The sequence below is a fragment of the Quercus suber genome, unplaced genomic scaffold, assembly GCF_002906115.3.
Source record: "Quercus suber isolate HL8 unplaced genomic scaffold, Cork oak 2.0 scaffold_10, whole genome shotgun sequence".
Lineage (NCBI taxonomy): Eukaryota > Viridiplantae > Streptophyta > Magnoliopsida > Fagales > Fagaceae > Quercus > Quercus suber.
In genome coordinates this window covers 2382885-2404035 of record NW_027069476.1, presented here as the reverse complement: position 1 = coordinate 2404035, position 21151 = coordinate 2382885, and the positions used below count along the sequence as shown (strand labels likewise).

The 21151-nt window shown below is 37.1% G+C and overlaps 1 protein-coding gene across 3 annotated transcripts; it reads left to right on the top strand.

Annotated features, from left to right (window-relative positions):
• Nucleotides 1-1047: 1047 nt before the first annotated feature.
• Nucleotides 1048-17975, top strand: LOC112003461 (E3 ubiquitin-protein ligase PRT1). Of its 3 annotated transcripts, none has more exons than XM_065777947.1 (8): nt 1048-1335; nt 5111-5139; nt 5220-5399; nt 14718-15068; nt 15188-15391; nt 15990-16102; nt 17115-17548; nt 17669-17975. In XM_065777947.1, the coding sequence occupies exons 1-7, from the start codon at nt 1253-1255 to the stop codon at nt 17457-17459; spliced, it is 1305 nt and encodes a 434-aa protein (XP_065634019.1). In that variant the 5' UTR covers nt 1048-1252; the 3' UTR covers nt 17460-17548; nt 17669-17975. The 3 variants fall into 3 exon arrangements, with proteins under 3 accessions (XP_065634019.1, XP_065634027.1, XP_065634024.1); XM_065777955.1 differs by having other exon boundaries at nt 17115-17553; XM_065777952.1 differs by having other exon boundaries at nt 17115-17568.
• The last annotated feature ends 3176 nt before the right edge of the window (nt 17976-21151 follow it).

The window sequence follows — 21151 nt, the reverse complement described above, 5'->3', positions numbered from 1 at the left end:
GCGGTTTGAAGTCGGTATATTTTTCAAATTTTGAGCTTTTCCTACTCAGCACAAAACTAATTTTATCCCTTTTTTGGGTCAAGTTTTAAATTATTGAGCTAGTTTTTCTTTATTTTGGGTTGGATTTTCTAGTCAACACTTGCTAGAGTTATTAAACTTTTTTTTTTTTGTTGAAAACTAGGGTTATTAAACTATTAATAATATATTTAATATTAAAAATAAATAAATATATTAATATATAGAGAGGGTGCGGTGCAGTGCGGTTTTCTTATTATAAAACCATAAACCGCACTACACCATACGGTGTAGTGCAGGGTGGTGCATTATTAATAGCGATGCAGTGCGGCGGTTTTGGTGTGGTTTATGTGGTTTGGTAAACACCCCTAGTTCTGCCTGCCGTAAGCATGTTCCTGGCAAACAAGGTATAGTTTGTGCACCAGCCAGACTAAATTGAGTTGTAGTTGGACCGATCTCAACTCCTTTACTCAGAATACTTGAGCCTAGTACTGCAAGAGCCAGCCCAACCCAATTTAACAAAAAGGCCCACTACAGATGGTAAAATAGTAATTTGGGGGGGGGGGTTGGGTACACCCCAATGCTTATGTTCTAATGGTGTGGGCCGGGGGTAGGTGGAGGGGTTTTAGCTTCTTTTTGGCATTTAGCATTATTTTTGGAACATTTTAGTAAGTTGTCGAGTTTACAAAACTATTTAGCAAATTAGCATCTTAATCTCTGAAACTCGAGTTCAATATGAAAATTGAACCTTTAAAACTCGAGCTACAAGTGGTGGTAATATAATGTGGAAGGAAAAAATACACGTGAAACTCAAGTTTAACCCAGTTGCTTTGTTTACTTTTTTTTTTTTTTTTTTTTTGCGCGGACACAATTTTTTGCTAAATAAATGTGCTACTTTTTTTATTTTATTTAACGAGAACATAATTGAATGATTGCTTTTTTTTGTTTGTCCTTTTTTTTTTGAGTTTTAATTGAGAATTATTTTTTTTAACAAGAGAATATAAGTAAATTTATGCCATACTTCACTTTTCATTCCAATCAAGCGAAAAAGAAGGAATTTAAAATATTTCCTGGCCATCCATAATTTTCCATCCAGCATTGCACCCCTCCAAGCAAAAGAATAGTTTGCCGTGCGCACCCGGAAACCTCAACCCCAAAAGTATTCCTCGACATATCTCCTCTCAACCCTTTCGGCTTATCTCTTTCTTTCTGAATTGTCTGAGCTTAGAAAATTGTGATGGATAAATCAACCTTCATTGAAGACGACGGCGGATCAGATTCAGATGAAATCTCCCACTCTTTTATCTGCTGCGTCTGCAGGTCACTCTCGTCCTTAACCAATCTTTTTTTTTTTTTTTTTTTTAAAGTTTGATCGCACCGATATTTATTTCTCAGTATCAACTTTATAGAATTGCTTTGGATTTTATTTTTTAATTTAAAAAAAATACAAGTTGTTGTGTTGTTTTGTTTATACTCTTCTCATTTTAATTGACTGTCAAATTTATTTTTTTCACAACCCACATGTGATCACCAATACTTTTCAGAAATGCGAAACAAATTGGTCCATCAATCTTGATTGCTACTTTTTTTTTAAATGAAAAAAAAAAAAAAAATCGATTGAAAAGGAACCCATTATTACTAGATTTGTGGGTAGGTGAGAGGGAACTTTCTTTGACTCGATTTGAAGGTTTTCGTTATGTAGAGAGAAGGTTTTGACCTACTGTGGATTCTTGACAAGAGATTTCTTTTGTGGGTTTGGAAGGAAGGACTGATTCGAGTTGGATTTTGGGTTTCTTGGAGGAATTAGTTTCACTCACATCTTTCTCTTGCTAATTTCGTTTAACATTTTTGTGATGGTAATTGAACTATACATGTTATTTGCCAAGAGAATAGAGGGGCCCTTGGAACTAATTGAGTTCCATGGTGGTTTGGGGGTTGGTCAAGAATGGATATGCTCTCAAAGCATTAATTTTTCCAAGAAAGCAGCTTAATAGATAGAGACTGAGTTAGGATTGAGGAAAAGATCTCTTGATATGATCAATTAGGATCCAGATCATCTCAAGAGTATCATATTTGTACTTCTTTGTTTTGAAACTTTGCTAGGATGAAAGTGATTTTGAGGAAGAGTGGCCCATAAGGGAGGTCCCAGGGATTATGGATTTTCCTTCTGTTGTTGGGTTGTAAAGTTGGGTCCTTGCCTATGACTTCTTTGTGATTGCCTTTGGGATCATCTATCCAAGGGTGAAAGGATCACCCTAACCCTAAGGGTTAGTTCAATCAGCAGGGGACTAGTGGTGGAGCCAGAAAATTTTTTCAAGTCGGGCCAAACTAAATATAACAAAATTCTTATGTAGAAAAAAAAGTCCATAACCCAAACCAAATACTTTATTTCATAAATAATCTTAAGTTCTATATAATTTTTCCTACCAAACATATATAGATAACATTACACAGTTTTTATTATTATTAATTTTTGGGTTAAATTATGCTGTTTGATAGCATATAGAAATTATTACATATCATAAATTCAATAAACTATTATTTATTATTATATTAAACAAAAACAAAACTATTATATACTTTTATATAATGTGTGAAATGCTGTACAGCTAGTTAACTGGTTCATCAAAAAAAAAAAAAGTACAGCTAGTTCACCATCACAATTTATTACAATACATTCAGCCAAAGTTTTTACTTTTAGTCAGCCAAACAGGTAAACATTTGTGATTTGTGAACTGCTTTACAGCAGTGTTAGAAGACAGGACACTAGAACAAGAGAGAAAACAAAGATAGAGTGAGAGAGATGTACCACCGGTTGGACTGGTTTAGTAGTGAAGTTGAGCAGATGATCCCTGACTGCATGGGGTAGACATTTTTTTTCTTCTTCTTCTTCTATTTATTATAAATAAATTTGTGATTTGGGATTTGTTAGACAAGATCTGGGGTTTTGTTAGTATTTGGACTTTGGAGGATCATGGGCAAAGGATTGGGCCAGAAGGGGGGATCTTTTTTGTTTTTTGGGGGGGCTTTTTTGTACCCATTCCATTTTATTGTTATTTTTTAAAGGGGTTTTACTCTTACTGTGTTAGTTCAAAATTATGAGCTTGAAGGAGCAGATTCTATAATTTTAGGGGGGGGGGGCAATGAAGAAAATTTTCTTTAATTTTGTTAGAATTATGGTTAAGTGATTAAATTCACCATTTCCTAACAGTTTAAGCTTTTGGGACAATCTGTAATTTAACATGGTATCAGAGCAGGAGATCCTGAGTTCGATTCCTAACTTTACTCTACCTCCCATTTAAAATGTTAAAGTTCCCACTTGTTGGGCCCCACTTATTTAAGGGGAAGTTTAGGCCCACAAGTGAGAGGGAGTGTTAGAATTATGGTTAAGTGATTAAATTCACATTTTCCTAATAGTTTAAGCTTTTGGGACAATCGGTAATTTAACAAATTTCTAAGTTTACTATCAATTATACTGACAAATAAAGGAGATTTCAAAAAGCTAGGGGGGGGGGGGGGCATGGTCCCCCTAGCTCTGCCACTGCAGCAGACCATGACTTATGAAACTGATTTTACTAGTTGAATCTCCTTTTCCCCTCCCCTTCAGTCCAGTACTTCACGTAATTATAAAGGGGGGAGCTGGCTGCCCCCTGGGGGGGGGGGGGGGGGGTAGGTGAGAGGATCATGCTTTTGAAGAGCACCTTATTTCCCTTCTCTTTTTCGTATGTCCCCATCCATGTTACTAATAGGATAAATAAATTACAGCAGGAATCTTTGTGAGAAGGAATAGGGAAGGATTTTAAACTTCATTTGGTAGATTGTGCTGTTGTGTGGTTTCCTATTAGTATTGGTGGATTGGGTGCTAGGAAATTAAGCACTTTAATACAGGTTTATTTGGGAAGTGGTTGTGGTGTTATGATGTGAAAAGTAATTAGTTGTGCATCTGTATATATTAGGAGAGCATGATCGGTTGGGGACCGTGCGTCACATAGCAGAGGTCACTAGTTTGAATCTCTCCTTCTTTCCTTGGGGCCAAAAACAAACTTATTAAAAAAAAAGAGATCCTTTAGTGGATTCTTATATGGGGAGATCAGAAGAGGGTGGTGTTCATTATTGGAATCCTTTAGGATTGGGAAGTGGTGTGATTGCCTTTTATATATTTTCATTGTACTCTAATTTCCTTTCGGGTGATAAAAAGGGTAGATTATGTTGGAAATTGGCACGTAATGGAAATTTTGAGGTTCGCTCTTTTCATGCAGCTGTAAGAGGATTAGCGATTCCCTTCTAAGAGCATATGGTGTGTGATGGTTCCATTGCAAGCTGTATCTTTTGTGCACACTTCCTTGGGTAAAATATTGACAGTGGAAAATCATATTAAGAGCAGAATAATTGTTGTGTACTGGGGTTGAATGTGTGAAAATTCTAGTGAATTGGCTGATCAATCTTCTGATTCGCTGTTTGATGGCAGCACATACGTGTTCATTAGTTTTTTCCCCATTAGGCATTCATTGGGTGATGCCAAAGAGGGTTGTTGAATTGCTGGCTTCTGGGAAATTATGATTTGGTTGTCAAAGGAGTGGTGACATTTGGAATGATATTCCACATTTTCTTACATGGTCTACTTGGAGGGAATGGAATATTCAAACATTTGGTGGTGAAAAAAATTCTCTCATATTAGTGTCTTCCTTTTTTGAGATTATTTTATCACTTGATGTTGACCTTTAGGCATGTTACCCCCCCACCCCCCCCCCCCCCCCCTTTTTTTTCCCTTGATTGTGGTTATTTAAATTAAATATTGTGATCTTGTAGAGACTTTCTTGTACTACTGTGTACTTGGCATTTTACATATGATGTCTTTACATGCTGTATGCAAACATTTTTTTTTTTCATAAATGGCTTAATAATTCTATTTTTGGACTTAAAAGAACCAAAATGTCTGCATTGACTAATTTATGAATAATATTTACTTGGCTAGTTTTATATTAGTAGGTATTACTCTGTAGTGGTTATAGTCTAGTTCTATTCTTGTATTTGCTTATTATTGGTTTTATTTTGAATGGAAACCTTACAAATTGAGTTCACTCTTATGTTGCAGGGATCTTTTGTACAAGCCAATAGTGCTGTGTAAGGGTTTACTAATGGCTTGAATGGTATGAATTTTGAAATGCTTATACTCTTCAGTAAATTATATCATTTTCTTGCAGCTTGTGGTCACATATCTTGTTTTTGGTGTGTTCACCGTTCCATGGATGGACTATGGGAGTCTCGTTGTCCTATTTGTAGGCATCCATATATTCACTTTCCTACCATCTGCCAGATGCTTCACCTTCTGCTCTTGAAGATGTATCCTGTTGCCTATAAGAGAAGGGAAAACCAGATTCTTGGTGAGCTTCATAATTTTTATTTGAGGTGCTCACATTATGCATGCATCCACAGTCAGATGACACTATTGATTGTTAATGACTTATATGACAAATGCATTAATATAAAAAACACTCTTGAACTTGAAACTTGTACGAACCTTTCAATCACCTTCAGAAGGATTAAGAATCATGAATTTTTATTTACCACCATATCATTAAATTCTTCTTGAATTGATCCATAGCAATTTTTTTTTTGGTTGATAAATAATGGAATTGTATTAATCAAAACTCCAGGTACACTGGGGGGTGTACATGGATAACAGAACACCAAACACTTAAATTACAATGATCAAGCAATTCTAAAAAATTAGAACAAGAAAAAAGATTAAAGGACAAACTCCACTCCAGCAAGGCGTGAAAAAGGAGAGATTTAAGTTCCAAAATAGACCGTTCCTTCCCTTTGAAACATCTTGAGTTTTGTTCTCGCTAAATACACCATAAGACACAATGTGGTACAACCCTCCATAAATCAATGCTCCGATGTCCACCGAAGGAACCTTGCCAACTAGAAAATAAATTACTAACACTACGGCATAACCCATAGAAGTCCAAATAGAGTCCACACCATAGACCATAACTCATAAGCAATAGGACAATGAAGAAGAAGATGATTCACTGATTCCTCACTCTTTTAACACACAACACCAATCTACAGCTGCAACACCCTTATACCATAAGTTTTCAAGAGTCAAAATTTTACCTAATGCGGCAATCCATGAGAGGAAAGCAAACCCTAGGAGGGATCTTTGAACGCCACACAGGTTTCCAAGGGAAAAGAGTGTCAAGAGTGGAGGAAAGGGAGAGATAGTACTCACTCACTTTAAAACTCTTATTCCCTGCCGATTTCTTACAAAGTTTGTCCTGTCCTTCACCATTAAGAGGCATAGAGTTGATAAGATCCAGAAAAGTGTAAAAATGTTCCGTTTCCCAATCTTGAGCATCCCTAGAAAATTGAAGATCCTAGTGCAGCCTTTGGTTAGGAAAGTGCATAACATCCTCAGTAGAAGACCCCTTATTATAACTAATGCTGTAAAGCTCCGCAAATGCCTCCTGGAGAGTACAACCCCGACACCACACATGATGCCAAAATTTAATTCTATTAACGACAACAACCTTGAATTGAATGGATTTCAAAAAGGCTGGTTGGCCTTGTCTTATGGTTCTCCAAAGACTAACACCATACGGATTATAGACTCCTTTTGTACACCAACCACCCTAATCATTCCCATATTTAGTCTTAATGACCCGCCTCTAGAGGCGGGTTGTCTCTATTCCATATCTCCACAACCATTTCCCCAACAAAGCTTGATTGGAAATTCTCAAATTTCTAATGCCCAAACCGCCGGACTACAAGGGTGTACAAACTTGGGCTCACCTAACTAGACGGAATTTAGGGGACTCATCTATCCCACTCCATAAAAAATTCCTCTGAAGCCTCTCAATACGATTAGCAATATCCACAGGAATAGGGAAGAGTGATGGGAAATAAGTTGGCAAACTTGAGAGAGTGCTTTTAATTAAAGTAATCTTACCTCTCTTTGATAAATATTATCGCTTCCAACTCGCTAATTTCGCTCCATTTTTTCTTGAATAGGTTCCAAATCGCCCTATCTTTGAATTTAGCACCCAAAGGAAGTCCCAAGTATGTCATTGGCAGAGATGATTGTCTACAACCTAGCAATGCCACAAGCTCCCCCATTAGACCTCCCCAATTGAAACTAATTCTGACTTAGCCAGGTTAATGTGCAGCCCTAACATCGCTTCAAATGAGGATAAAATCTCCCGAAAATTATCAATTTGACTAGTAGAAGCATCACAAAAAATTAAAGTGTCATCTGCAAAGAGAAGACAAGGACACCATATGGGGAGTATTAGTCCTAGTACCAATAGTGAAACCATAGAAGTGTCCAGCCAGAACCACACCATCCAACAAGCAGCTTAAAGCCTCCATAGCAATAGCAAATAAGAGCAAGGAGAGAGGATCGCCTTGGCGTAGCCCCCTAGAGCTCCCAAAGAAATCCTTAAGGGTACCATTTATCAGAATTGAAAACTGAAAATCTCATCATGGAGATACAAAACAAAACCCACTCTCCATTTCTTAGAGAATCCATAGCGTTGCAACATATACATAAGAAAATCCAAACTGACATGATCAAAAGCTCTCCACATCTAACTTACATAAAACACCTGGTATCCTTGCCTTGAGCCTGCTATCCAAATACTCATTAGCTATTAAAATAGAATCTAGGATTTGCCTATCCAGAACAAAGGCATTCTAAGGCTCAGAGATAATCCTAGTAATCACCATTCTTAGCCTGTTAACCAACTCCTTGGAAATGACTTTATAAATATTGCCCGCTAGACTAACAGGTCTAAAGTCTCTCACATTAACAACATCTACTTTCCTTGGAATGAGAGCAAGGAAAGTTGCATCAAGGCTTTTCTCAAGGGCAGCTTGTGAATGAAAGTTTGCAAGAATCTCCGTAATTTCAAACTTTAAAAAGCCCCATCAAGCCTTAAAAAAAGCCATTGAGAAACCATCTTGTCCTAGAGATTTATTGCCATTACAACCTTGGATGACACCATATACCTCCTCTTCCTCAGAGGGTCTATCTAACCAAACAGCCTCCTCCTCAGAAATCGTAGAGAATTTCACTTCATCTAGCATAGGTATTTGATCCTCATTCTTAGAGTATAATTGTTTGTAGAAATTGGAGATGCATGCTGATATGGAATTTGGATCCGATGACAACTCACCATCCACCATTAGATTGTTTATGGTATTAAACCTTCTGTGGGAGTTTGCTGTTCTATGAAAACCCTTAGTGTTTCTATCGCTGTCTCGGATCCAAAGGGCCCTAGAATTCTGTCTCCATTAGATCTCAAACATAAGACTTACCTTTTCAAGCTCAATGCGAAGCCATTCTTTTTCCAAATTCTCATCATCGGTTAGAGGACGGCTATCTTCCATCAAATATAGCTCTTCAAGATCCTTCCATAACTTGTGCATCTTATCCTCTACATTGCCAAATTCTTCTTCATTCCATTTCTTCAAATCTATCTTCAGAGCGTTCAATTTGCTAACAATCCAAAAGCTAGGGGAACCTTGAAATGATAGGACTCCCACTAGGTTCTCAATGTCTCCACAAAACCCTTGGCCTTCAACCACATATTCTCAAAGCGAAAAGGGCAGCTGCCTCTGTGAAATTTTCCTCCTAAAAGAACTGGAAAGTGGTTTGATAGTAACCTATGCAGTCTTTTTTGACGAATGTGAGGAAAGTGCTCTTCTAAATCAGAAGATAGAAGAAACATATCAAGCCTAGACCACAAAACCACTTCTCTAGAATTAGACCAAGTGAAAGTAGCCCCTTCTAATGGTAAATCTATAAGACTGTTCAGAAATAAAATCTGAAAATTCAAGCAGAGCCCAAATATAGCCAATCCAAATGTTGACAACCCCACAAGCTTCGTATCTTCCTCCTTGTTATCAATTCCATTTTTGTTTCCTGAAGACAAATAATGTTAGCACCCTAACTTCTGATCATATTCGGAATCCAAAGTCTTTTGTCACGATCTTTCGGCTCCCTAACATTCCATTCCAACAGATAATTTTCAGATTCATTGATGCACCACTGAATCCTGTTCCTCACTTGCACTTCTTGACAAAGCAGATTTCTTCTCAAGATTCCAAGAATTTAGCAGACTTTTCAATTCTCAACGCCCTTTAGAACCTGTCTTAGCCTCTTTCTTTTGAGAGCCTTCTCCCTGCATTGTAGTTTTCTTCCTAGCCTCCAAAGCTAAAAAAATTCTAGTAATTTCTGCTTCAAAGCCTATTAAGGAGGTACCCACAGACGTCCTAAAAGCTTTATTAATTCATTTTTCAACCCATGGTGATAATTGCGTGGAAGCACCCACCAGCTCTACAAGTGGAACATCTGGGTTAGCCATGGCCAAAGGTTGCACAACCAGAGATTCTTTCATCTTTTCCCAGTTTACATTACGAGACCCCCATCTGAGTCCCACAGCTCACAGTCCAACCCTAATACTACAGAAATATTATCACATTCATCTGCCCAACTAACAATATGCCCTTCTTCCTTGAAAGTGTTGTTACCTTGTCCCTCAAGATCATTAAAATCCGACATGCATGCTCCCAGGTGAGTGGTATAGTGAGAGAGGGATAGTTAGTTATTTGCCTCCCATCATGAAGCTCCAAAATCCATTTTTCTGAATTGAATTGCCCTAGGTGTGCAAATGGGTGAGGTTTGACTTACAAGTACCTGGCTGCTGAGAGATGGGTTAGGCCTCATTCCATTGTTATTTTGATTGGAGCTCACATCTTTAATATTGGAAGAAACAGTCAGCAACCCACTTCCCCTCCTTTCCACGCTCCACTCCACACGTAAGTAAAAAGATGTCTAGAGTCTTCTGGCAATCACATTAATTTAATATTTGACAAAATATCCCACTGCCCCAAGCTCTGCTGCATGCTTCCCAATATACTTTCTCCTTTCCATGATTTTGATGTCCATTAGCCTCCACCACCGCAGCCTTCAGTGCACTCTGTATTCTATGTAACGTTCCTTGACTGAAAAGAGAAGCTGGTTTTTTTAAAGTTTTCCTCAAGTTGATGCCAAAGCCTTGCCCTTGCTAGCCACTACCCAACCTTCCCTCAGGTATCCTCCAGGTGGAACAAAAATTTGTTTGCACTCTCTTTCCCCATAAAAACAGAGCGCAGGTGGAACCACCTATTGCAAATAGAAACAAACAAACAGAAGAGATGGAAAACTACCAAAATTCCTTTAATTTGTTGTGGTTTTAGAAATCACATTTTGGCCCTCCATACAAAATTGACCATAACTTATTAAATAAAACCTAACTTAAAAATTGCTCTAACCCTTTTTGTTTAGTAAGTTACACATGCTTCCAATTTGTATTGAAAATTGTTTTACCCTTATAACTATGCCCTTAAAATAACACTACTTTGGAAAGTAGACATTGTTTGTCTTCAGGGAACTAAATTGGAGTTAATTACAAGGGGAGTCATTCATAGTTTGTGGGGAGGTCAGCATGTGGACTGCGTATGCTTAGGCTCTGTGGGTGCTTAGGGAGCGGTGTTACTGATGTGGGACAGTTGGAGGAAGCAATAGGGAATTTTTCAGTTTCGTGTAAATTAAAAAATGTGGCTGAGCAATTTGAATGTGCATTTACTGGAGTTTACGGGCCTAATTGCGTTAGAGACAGAAGGCTTTTATGGGAGAAGCTATTTGGGTTGTGTAGCTGGTGGAATGTTCCTTGGTGTGGTGTGGTTTCCTTTTGAACGTTCTGGCTCTTACTATTTTACTCAGGCTATGTATCAGTTCTCTTATTTCATTTCAAAGCAAGGATTGATTGATCCCCCTTTGGAAGGGGGGAATTTGAGAATTTCACTTGGTCTAATTCTCGTGAGGTGATGTCAAGGTCTAGGCTGGTCAGATTTCTTTTCACAGCTAACTAGGAGGATAAGTTTCCATCTGTCTGTCTAAAGGAGGATGTCTAGGTTGCTATCAGATTATTTTCCAATTCTTCTGGAGGGAGGTAATTTTCATAGAGGGAGGCCTTTTAGATTTGAGAATATGTGGTTAAAGGAGGAGGGCTTTGTGGAACGGGTACCCTCCTGGTAGGAGTCTTATCAATTCCAAGGAGCTCCAAGTTTTATTTTGGCAAATAAATTGAAGGTTTTGAAGATTTTAATATAAAGAGATGGAATGTGGAGGAGTTTGGTAATATAGAAGAAAGGGGGAAAAGCTGTGGATTGATCTTCATGAGTTGGAGTGTTGAGGACAGCTGTGATCTTATGGTGGAGGAAAATTTGGAAGGGAAAAAAATTCAAGGTGGTTTTGAAAAAATGACACTTTTTGGAGGAAATTCATTGGAAGCAAAAATCAAGAGTTCTTTGTATTAAAGAAGGATATAGGAATACCAATTTCTCTCATCAAATGGCAAACTCTCTTAGAAGATTTATACCATTGATACGCTTATGGTGAATGGGGGAGATGTCTATGGATCAAGGGACTAGCAAATTGTATTACTCAATTTTATAGAAAGCTGTTTTCTAAAAATGAGGTTCATTGACTTGTTTTGGATGCTGTGGTGTTTGGAAGGATCCTATGTGGATAGATAAGACCTTTTGAGGAGGATGAGGTGTTTGGGGTGGTGAATGGTTTCAATGGTGATAAGTTGCCAGGTCCAGATGGTTTCTCTATAGTTTTTTCTCAGTCATGTTGGAGTATTCTGAAAAATGATATTATGGATGTTCTGCATAATTTTCATGCTCAAGCTGTGCTCAAAAAGAGTATTCATGCTTCTTTCATTGTTCTTATTCCTAAGAAAACTGATGTTGTAGAAGTGAAGGATTTTCGACCTATTAATTTGGTGGGAGGGATGTATAAGATTATCTCCAAGGTGTTGGCTAATCATTTTCAAAATGCCTTCATTAAAGGTAGTCAGATTTTGGATTTTGTTTTAATTGCATCTAAATGTATAAACAGTAGGTTGAAGACGGGAAGTGTCGGGGGTGTTATGCAAGTTGGATGTGGAAAAAGCTTATGATCACGTGAATTGGAGTTTTCTCAATATATATGCTCCAGCCTCCAGCAGTGTGGATTCTTGGAAAAATGGAGAAGGTGGATAATGTGTTATAGTTCCACTATCAAATTTTCTATTATGATTAATGGTACCCCATCTGATTTTTTTGGGAGCTCTAGGGAAGTTTCTCAAGGGGGATTCTTTATCCCTGTTACTTTTTGATATTGTTGTGGAGGCCTTGAGTCGTATGTTGGATGCGGCTGTTACAGTGGGTCAGTTTTTGGGCTTCTCAATAGGTAGTTCAGCTAGTACATTGATGATGGTATCTTGTCTCTTATTTGCGGATGACACACTTATTTTTTGTGATGCTAACTCCAATCAAATAGTTGTTTTGCAGGGGATCCTTGCCAGATTTGAGGTGGTGTTAGGGTTGAATATTAATTTAGGGAAGTCAAAATTGGTTCCAATCGATGATGTGCAAAATATGCAGGAATTAGTGGAGATATTGGCTTGTAGGCAATCTTCACTTCCTCTAAAATATTTGGGTCTACTATTGGGTGCTACCTTTAAAGATAAAGACGATTTTGAATCCTATTTTGGAAAAGATGGAGTAGACATTAGTTTGTTGGAAGAGATTGTATTTATTTAAGGGGGGTAAGGTAACTCTTATTAGAGTACTCTTTCTAGCTTGCCTACTTATTTCCTGTCTCCTTCCAGTTCTAGTGAAGGTAGTGAATCCTATGGAGAAGTTATAGAGAGATTTTCTTTGGAGTGGTATTGGTGATGATTCAAAAGTACCCGTGGAAAAAAGGTTTAAGGTTTGTAAGCCAATGCTAAATGGCAAGTAGGAATTAGGTGTTTGAGTAGATTTAATGGTGCCTTGCTAGGTAAATGGTTGTGGAGATATGGAACAAAGAGGGATGCCCTTTGGAGGAGGGTCATAAAGGTGAAATATGGGAGTGAATGGGGTGCTTGTGCACAAAATCATGCCAAAGGTGTATGGTACTAGTGTGAAATTTTGGGAGGATGTATGGTGTAGGGACTGTTATCTTAAGGTGGCTTTTCCTAAATATTTTATCATATTAGTTGGGCAAGTGAGTCTTTTGTGTCCGAGGTCATCATATGTTTCTCTGATGGGAGGATACATTAGGGACATTTAGTTCCGTCGTCTAGTGCATGATTGGGAATTAGAAGCATTGACCTTGTTTATGGACATGATCTATTCCACAGATGTGCGGGGTGTTTGTTTTGACAAAGTTTGTTGGTAGCTAGCTATGATTAAAGGTTTTGAGGTTCAAGGTTTTTATCGCTCTTTATCCCTTGCTTCTCTCATTTCATTTCTGTGGAAAATGGTGTGGCAATTGAAGGTTCCTCCTAAAGTAGCTTTCTTTTCTTGGTTTGCCTCTTTAGGTAAGATTTTAACTATAGATAATCTTTGAAAGAGGCATATTGTAGTGCTTGATTGGTGCTATATGTGCAAAAGGTGTGGGGAATTGGTGGATCATCTTCTTCTTCATTGTCCTATAGCATGTGAGCTGTGGTCTATGGTTTTTTGTTTGTCTGGTATTCATTGGGTTATGCGGTATAGGGTTGTCAAGCTGTTAGCTTCTTGGTTGGTCAAGTTCAGTAGACATCGAAATGTCGCTCTTTGGAGCTTTGTGCCGCACTGTTTGCTATGGTGTATATGGCAGGAACATAATGCTAAATGCTTTGAGGGCTGTGAATGGTCTATTCTTGAGATAGAGTCTTTGTCCTTCCTTACTCTCCTTGAATGGAGTCTAGTTCTGCCATCTTGTTCTTGTTTTTCCCTTGCTGTTTTAATTGATCATTGTAATCTAGGTTCTTAATTTTTGCTACTATAGTACATTTCCCGTGTACTTGGGTTGTCTGTTTTTTTAAAATTTTTTACGTTACTTATCAAAAAAAAGTTATACTACACACAACACTCTCTTAAGCAATGTGGGACATAACTATGTTTGATAAATAATGTGGGGCATGACTATTCAAATAATGCTTCATAATTTAAAGTTTTTTACACTAGCTCAATGAGAAACACTTAGAAGTTTTGAACTAAAAAAAGAAAAAGAACCTAGCATATTGCATTGGTAAAACCACATGACTAAGCCAAAACATTTCCCGTGATGTAAATACATAGCTTGACATACTATTGACTTGCGACAAACCATGGATGTTTGTGCAATGTTGATGGATATTATTATGTCAATAGAATTTTTGACATCTTGGGATGTAAACTGAAAAAATTTCCTTACTCAAGGTATTGGATATACTGATGAAAATGATATCCTTAAATATTTAAACTTCAATATTCACTTAATTTTAGTTTGTAAATGTCTATATTTTATCACCTTTTCTGGCATGGCTATCTGCTCAGAACATGGCTGTGGCTCCAAGCTTAGATGTTAAGTTCTGTTAGAAGTGTGACCTAGACTTGTGTTTCTTGAGCATGACCACCTTATTTCTCAATGCCCTTGAAAAAAAAAAAAAAAAAAAAAAAAGAAGAAAAATTAATGCAGGAGAAAAGATTTATTGATGTTTTTAATCTGTTTCTCATTCTGTTAGCTTGTCATCACTGTAACTGCTGTTGTAGTGCTCTTTTGTTTTTTTGCAGCAAACAGTTATCAAATCATTATTTTTAATCTGGCTCTTCTCATATTTCATGAAAATTTAAGTTGTTGCCTTTTCTTTTTGCAGAAGAGGAAATGAAACAAGAGACATTCTCGCCGCAACTTAATTCTCAAGCATGTAATCATTGGGGTGATCCAGCATCTTTCTCTACCATGGTTTTTGAGTCAAATTCATCATCAGACCCATCATCCCCTAGGAAAGGGGAAGCTTATGCAAATACGGAGGTATTGATGTCCGATTCACAGGTTCAAGATGATGGCATAGGCACTCTTGTAGAAATCTCTGATGGGAATTCTGAAGTAATCAGGAACATTGCTGTTGAAGAAAAGTATTGCAAGCAGGTTTCAGTTGCTGATGTTCTTTGTTTGGAATGCAAGCAACTACTATTTCGTCCTGTGGTTCTTATCTGTGGCCATGGTAGACTGTTCACTTAAGTTATTCCTCTTATATATGATCAGGTTTCAAGTTATCTGTTATGGAAAATATTTTTTAGTTTATTTGTAATTATGTTCATTTTAATTTATTTTATTGTGCAGTATATTGTGAAAGTTGTGTCATCATCTCAGCTGTTGAGATGCTTAAATGTCAAGTTTGTCAAACTTCACATCCAAGAGGATTTCCGAAAGTTTGTTTGGAGCTTGATCATTTCTTGGAAGAACAATTTCCTAAAGAATATATGCTGAGAAGAGATGGTATTCTGCTCAAACTAGTTGATGTTGAGCACAAGCATCCAACTATTTGTATGCCCGAATACTTGATTTCTCTTTTTAATGTTCAAGTATAAGTATGAATTGGTTCTTAAAAATATTTTGGGTTGTTTAGAATGTGCCATCTGTTTTTAGTTTAGTGTAGCCATATAGGTGACATCATGTTTCCTGAATTCATATAATCTGTTTTGCTGTTCTTGTTACATTTTTCACCCTTTTTTGTTAGTTGAAATCATCAATCTTGTTCATGGGGTAGATGCTAAAGTATAATCAGCCCTCCAAACTTGTTGGATCTTTAGACTAAAAATTTGCTAGGTGAACCTTACAAACTTCATCAATAGAATTCTATGATACCATGGGCAACAGTGTGAGCTTGACTGTGTGTGTGTATATATATATATAGAGAGAGAGAGAGAGAGAGAATAAGCCCCATTGTAATTAGAGTTGAAATCAAGGTACCAATGATGTATTGATAAGAACAAATGAGATTAAACATTGAGTAGTGATACAAGAGGGGCTTTTGTGTCTTGTACACTGTTTAAAATTAACCTACAGTAGCATAATTATTGATGCATATCCTGAATACTTTAAAGTTAGACCTGCCTGTTACAATGCTAGTATATGCTTCCAGGTTCAACAGGAACTGCTAAACAAGGAGAGCCTGCTAAACAAGGAGAGAACTTACTACATTGGCCTGACTCTCACTCAATTGTTCATGCAGCATGTGGTTGTGATTCTTGTGGGGTAAATTTTTTCTACTTCCATTTCCTGCACGTGCACTGATGCCTAGATTTTGGTAGCATATGCCATATTTGGTGTCAGACTTGCAAAAACCTGTTTACTCCATCCATTCATCTTGGGTTAGTTGCCACTCGGCATGGAAATTATCTTTTCAATTATTATATGTTGGAATTATTGTTTATGCATTTGGGCACTTTCACAATGTTGTCCATCTTCATTTGCTTGTGTCCATAATGTGAAGATATGGGTTAAGCCCCCTCTTTGTAGGAGAAACCTTATTGTTTCAACTTGATTATTTGATAGTTTTTGATGCATTGATGCTCCAAACAGTGTTATGATGCTTACTCTTTTTTAATATTTCTTGAGTAGATTGTTAATGGAACTGTCAACTTGACATGCAAATGCTAAAACTTAAATAGTTGTATTTATATTATGTGCAAAATATGCATGTATATGTTGCAACTCCTAGAGTGTGGCGGAGCAAACATGTATTTTCAATGATGTTGGTGTTTCATATTGATGTGGTCCTTTCATTTATTAGAAAAAAGGCCCTTATTTTGAGCAAACAACATAGATGTCTCTCTCTTTTAATTACAATATTTTTATCAGCTGCCTGTTGTAGTGTGTTTGGCATCCTTCAAGTGATCTGCATGATTCATTTTCTTGATAAATAAAGTGATCTGCTTGATTTATCAAACAGTGACAGATTTTTCACTGCATTCATTGATTATTTACTTTATGCTGTGAGAGGTCGGTCTCTTGAGACCATATAATAAGACGATTTTCCCTTCCCAAGGGGGTGTTAACATGTTAATCAATACCAGTTTGTCAGAAAGTTGGGGTTAGGACCCTGTTGGGAATTGTGAAACATAATGTTCATAGGTACTGATATACTCAAATTTTTTTACATTGGATGACTCAACTTCTAAATGGCACCAAAAATTTATACAATATATTTTTTTTGGGGTTAAAATTGTATGCAATATCATAATATCTCAGGTTTTTGTGTCTATAGATTTGCCCCATAATTGGGGATAGATACAAATGCAAAGATTGCAAGGAGAAAATTGGTTTTGACCTTTGTGGTGATTGCTATAATACCCAATCCAAGCTTCCAGGGCGGTTCAATCAGCAACATACCCCAGAACACAAGTTTGAGCTTGTAAGGAATGCTCCTAATATGTTGAGGCTGACTTTACAGTACAACTCCATAGTAATTGCCTCAGAAGTTTCAGAAAATGGATCTCCTGCTTCCAATTTGTCCAGTGATGCTCAGGAGAATGATGAGAATGATTTGGCTGATCCTGTGGCCTCCCATGATGCTGGAGATGGTAAAACTGGTTCCCAATCAAACTCTTGAGAATATAGATCCAACTGAAGCCATGAGCATCTTTTCTAGGTTATGGAAGTTGCTTCCAAGCCAGCCAAATTAGGCTTCAATCATTCAAGGCACAGTATAAGCATTTCTGGTCTCTTATTTCCTTTTGAATTGGTTGCATTGTTAAATAAAATATCTTTGGACTCTTATTTTTATCTTTGTATAACTTTTTGGTGTTTATGCCCTTTCAGATTGAAGCTGCTCTTGGTATGTGAGCGCAATCAAACCTGGTACTCTCATCAATTTTTTGTACCAAGTGTCAGCTCATTTGCTTCATGTTGGTCACACCAGGGTTGAAGACTTGATAAGATATTTGTAAATTCATGTGTTGTATAATGGATTATATGTAGAAGTGAAAGATAAGTTCGTTTTGTGGGTGATGAATGATGACAATACGTTTATGTATAGTAACCCAAACACAAGATCTTCCTAGACAACTTGTGAGTGTTCATGTTAGGCCCATATGTACTACTATAATCCGTGTGCTTCCTTGTGACATTCCACGCTCTTATCTAGTCGTTGTATGTGTGTAATTTGTTGGTATCCCATAAGTCATCAGTTAGTACTCATGTATGAGATTGGCTGGTGCACATAGATGCAAATAGTCCAATGGGAAGAATTTTCGGGAACATTTCATTTCTAAACAGGAGTTTTCATTCTCAGTACTACTAACTGTTCTGTAAATGAAGGGGGATTTTTCCTACACTGGTTGGTATCAATTTCCCCAAAATGTGCCATATTTTTTCATAGTTGTCACTGATCATCTGATTGTCCTTAACCTCAATGAAATGGGTCTAAGCAAAATAGAATGGTAAATTAAAATGTATTCAGCAAATTCCATTGTCCAACCTGGAAGGAGGCTAAGCCTGATGGTGATCTCCAGGTGATATTCTATGGAAGACGTGCTCAAGAATGAGTGATGAAACTAGCGTGGTAAAGGCCAATAAGTCAGATCACTCTCATCAGTGACCCAACTACTGTATCGCAATAAGGACAACACGCACATACAACCTTGGGTATAAAATTTGTAATGCATTTAAGGATTGCTCCAGATAATCCGTCTCTTTTCTTTTTTGAGGTTCTCTACCAAGCAGGGCCTCCTCCATTTTAGGGAAGAGAATTCACATAGGCCCTAGGTAGTGTTCATGCGTCATCGTCCTTTGCATCATATGATATGTATGATAGAAAAGTTGCCCAAGTCCTGTATTTGGTCTCATAATTCTGATGTCTTTACTCATTGCCATGCATACCATTTCTAGTGCAACTCAGCTTACAGGGTATAACAAGTTGAACCACCGTTGGGAAGCTGCTTTTGGTCACCATAACTATGTGTGGATTTCTTTTCGGAAGATGAGCTCTAAGCTGTATAGCTTTTAAGACAAAGATGCTTGAATCGAAAAGCTCTTTGCAATTGCATATAGAACGTTTGACAAACTACAATGATAACATACTTTGAAGCAGTTACACCTGTTTAATAACCAAATTGATAAAAAGCTTTTTTAAGTGTGAAAAAAAGACCGGGGAGAACAGAACAAAAGTGCTTTGTTCTTCATACTTAACAATGTGTTCAACCATATTCCTTGTACCTTTTTGTGTGTGTTTATTTTTTTAAAATAAATCCAGTTAATTCAATTAATGATCTTGTTGTTGTTGTTGTTGTTATTATTATTATTATTATATTAGATTCTTTCTCTGGTGGAAAATGATAGACAATATGTGCCATTTGAAATATAAGAAAGGGAATTTTTCTTAATTCACCCTAGGGGTGTGCAAAAAACCGACGAACCGAACAAACTGACCAAAACCGACCGAACCGTTGCCAAATTTTCGGTTCGGTTCGGTTTCGGTTTCATTTTTTAAAAACCGAAATTTTCAGTTTCGGTTTCGGTGTTGGATTTTTTCACCCGAAACCGAACCAAACCGACCGAATATACATATATTTATGTAATATTATTACACCACTGATCAGTGGCCTTAATGGTATGCTCCTTATGGTTTAGCTAGCTGATCCCAGGTTCAAGCCTTCGCGCGGTGGGTATTTTTTTTTGCTATTTAATTTTTTAAAACCCTACTAGTAGCATAAATACGGAAATACCCCTGTTTATTTTTCCCTTTTCTTTTCTTCAGCTTCCCTTTTCTTTCTTCAGCCGACGTGTGGGTTTTGTTCTCTCTTCTCTCTCACTTCCGTTGGCAACATCAAGAGAGAACATCAAGAAGCAAGAAATGAAAAACCCACACCAAGAACAAGATTCAGAGAGAATCAAGAACAAGAATCAAGAAACCCACCCAAAGATCCAGAGAGAAAACATCAACAAACCCCGTTGCCGCCGCCGCCTGGAGTCTTCGTCACCTAGGTTCAATCGCATTTTTTTTTTTTTTTTTGACATCGTTTGGGTTTTGTTCTTCGTGGTTTAGGTTTTGTTTTTTGTGATTTCTGGGTTTCAAGGTAGAAGGTTGTGAGTTTGGCTTCGCCGGTACGCTTCTTCGCCGTTTTTTTTTTTTTTTTTTGGTTTTGTGTTTGCTACTTTGCTATTTGCTTGGTGCTTGGTGTTTGTTGGTGTTTGGGTGGTGAGAAAATTGGTGTTTGGTGTTTGGGTGGTGAGAAAACGTGGGAAAGTAAAGGGATTTTCTGGGTTTGTTAATTTTTTCTGGGTTTGTTTATGTTTTTTGGGTTTGTTAATATTTTCTGGGTTTCTAGGTTTTTTAATATTTTCTGGGTTTGTTAATTTTTTTTCTTTGATAAGGAAACCAAAAAACCGATCGAAACCGACTGAAACCGAAATCGAACCGAAATCGATGGATTTTCAATTATTTCGGTCGGTTTCGGTTGAGAATTTCACAAACCGAAAATTTCGGTTTCGGTTGGCCAACACTTAGAAAACCAACTGAAACCGAACCGACACACCCCTACTTCACCCTAACCTATATCCAAATTACACTTTACACCCAATTGTCAATTCTATTGTTATCTTGGATAGAAAACTAAAATTTAGGGTGCAAAGTGTAATCGATGGAGTATAGTTTAGGGTGAAAAATTGCAGTTTCTCCTTTGTTTTTAAGAGATTAAGAAGTGCATTTGGGTCATTTCATGTGGTGTTGTCCAAGATAATTGCAGAATTGACAGCAAAGTGCTAAGTGTAACATGGATTATAGTTTAGAGTGTTAACTATGTATTCTGAAAGTTTAGGGTGCAAAGTGTAACTAAGGGTATAGTTTAGGGTGGTAAAGTGTAATTTTTCCTTAATTATTTATATTAAAAGTTGGAATAATACTAAACAAATTTTTAATTCAAAAGCTTCAAATTCCCAATTTTAGGGAGAGAGAAAATGATCTTTAACAAAATTGCCAAACGAATGATAAATTTTACTAAAGAGACTTTTAAGCTCTCTTAAAGCTCTTTTCCCCTCAAAATGCAATGCCAGACGGGGAGCTTAGGTCAATAAAGACCCTTATTAATTACTATAGGAACCATGGGACATGGGAGAAATGAGAGAATAAGGGAAAGTAGTCAAGATTTAGGCCCTATTTGGTTCTCATAATTCATATTTTAGTTCTCATAACTCATAAAACATAATTCCCCATTTTTTTCCCTTAACTCATTCCAATTCCTATTGGACACTTGAAATTCCCTTAGTTTTTGGTTTTTAAAAAGCAAATTATAACTCAGATGGTGG

Coding starts and splice junctions, on each gene's coding strand:
- LOC112003461 (XM_065777947.1), top strand. CDS start 1,253: ATGGATAAATCAACCTTCATTGAAGACGACGGCGGATCAGATTCAGAT. Junction 1,336..5,110: donor TTTATCTGCTGCGTCTGCAG/GTCACTCTCGTC, acceptor CTTATGTTGCAG/GGATCTTTTGTACAAGCCAA. Junction 15,392..15,989: donor GCACAAGCATCCAACTATTT/GTATGCCCGAAT, acceptor ATATGCTTCCAG/GTTCAACAGGAACTGCTAAA.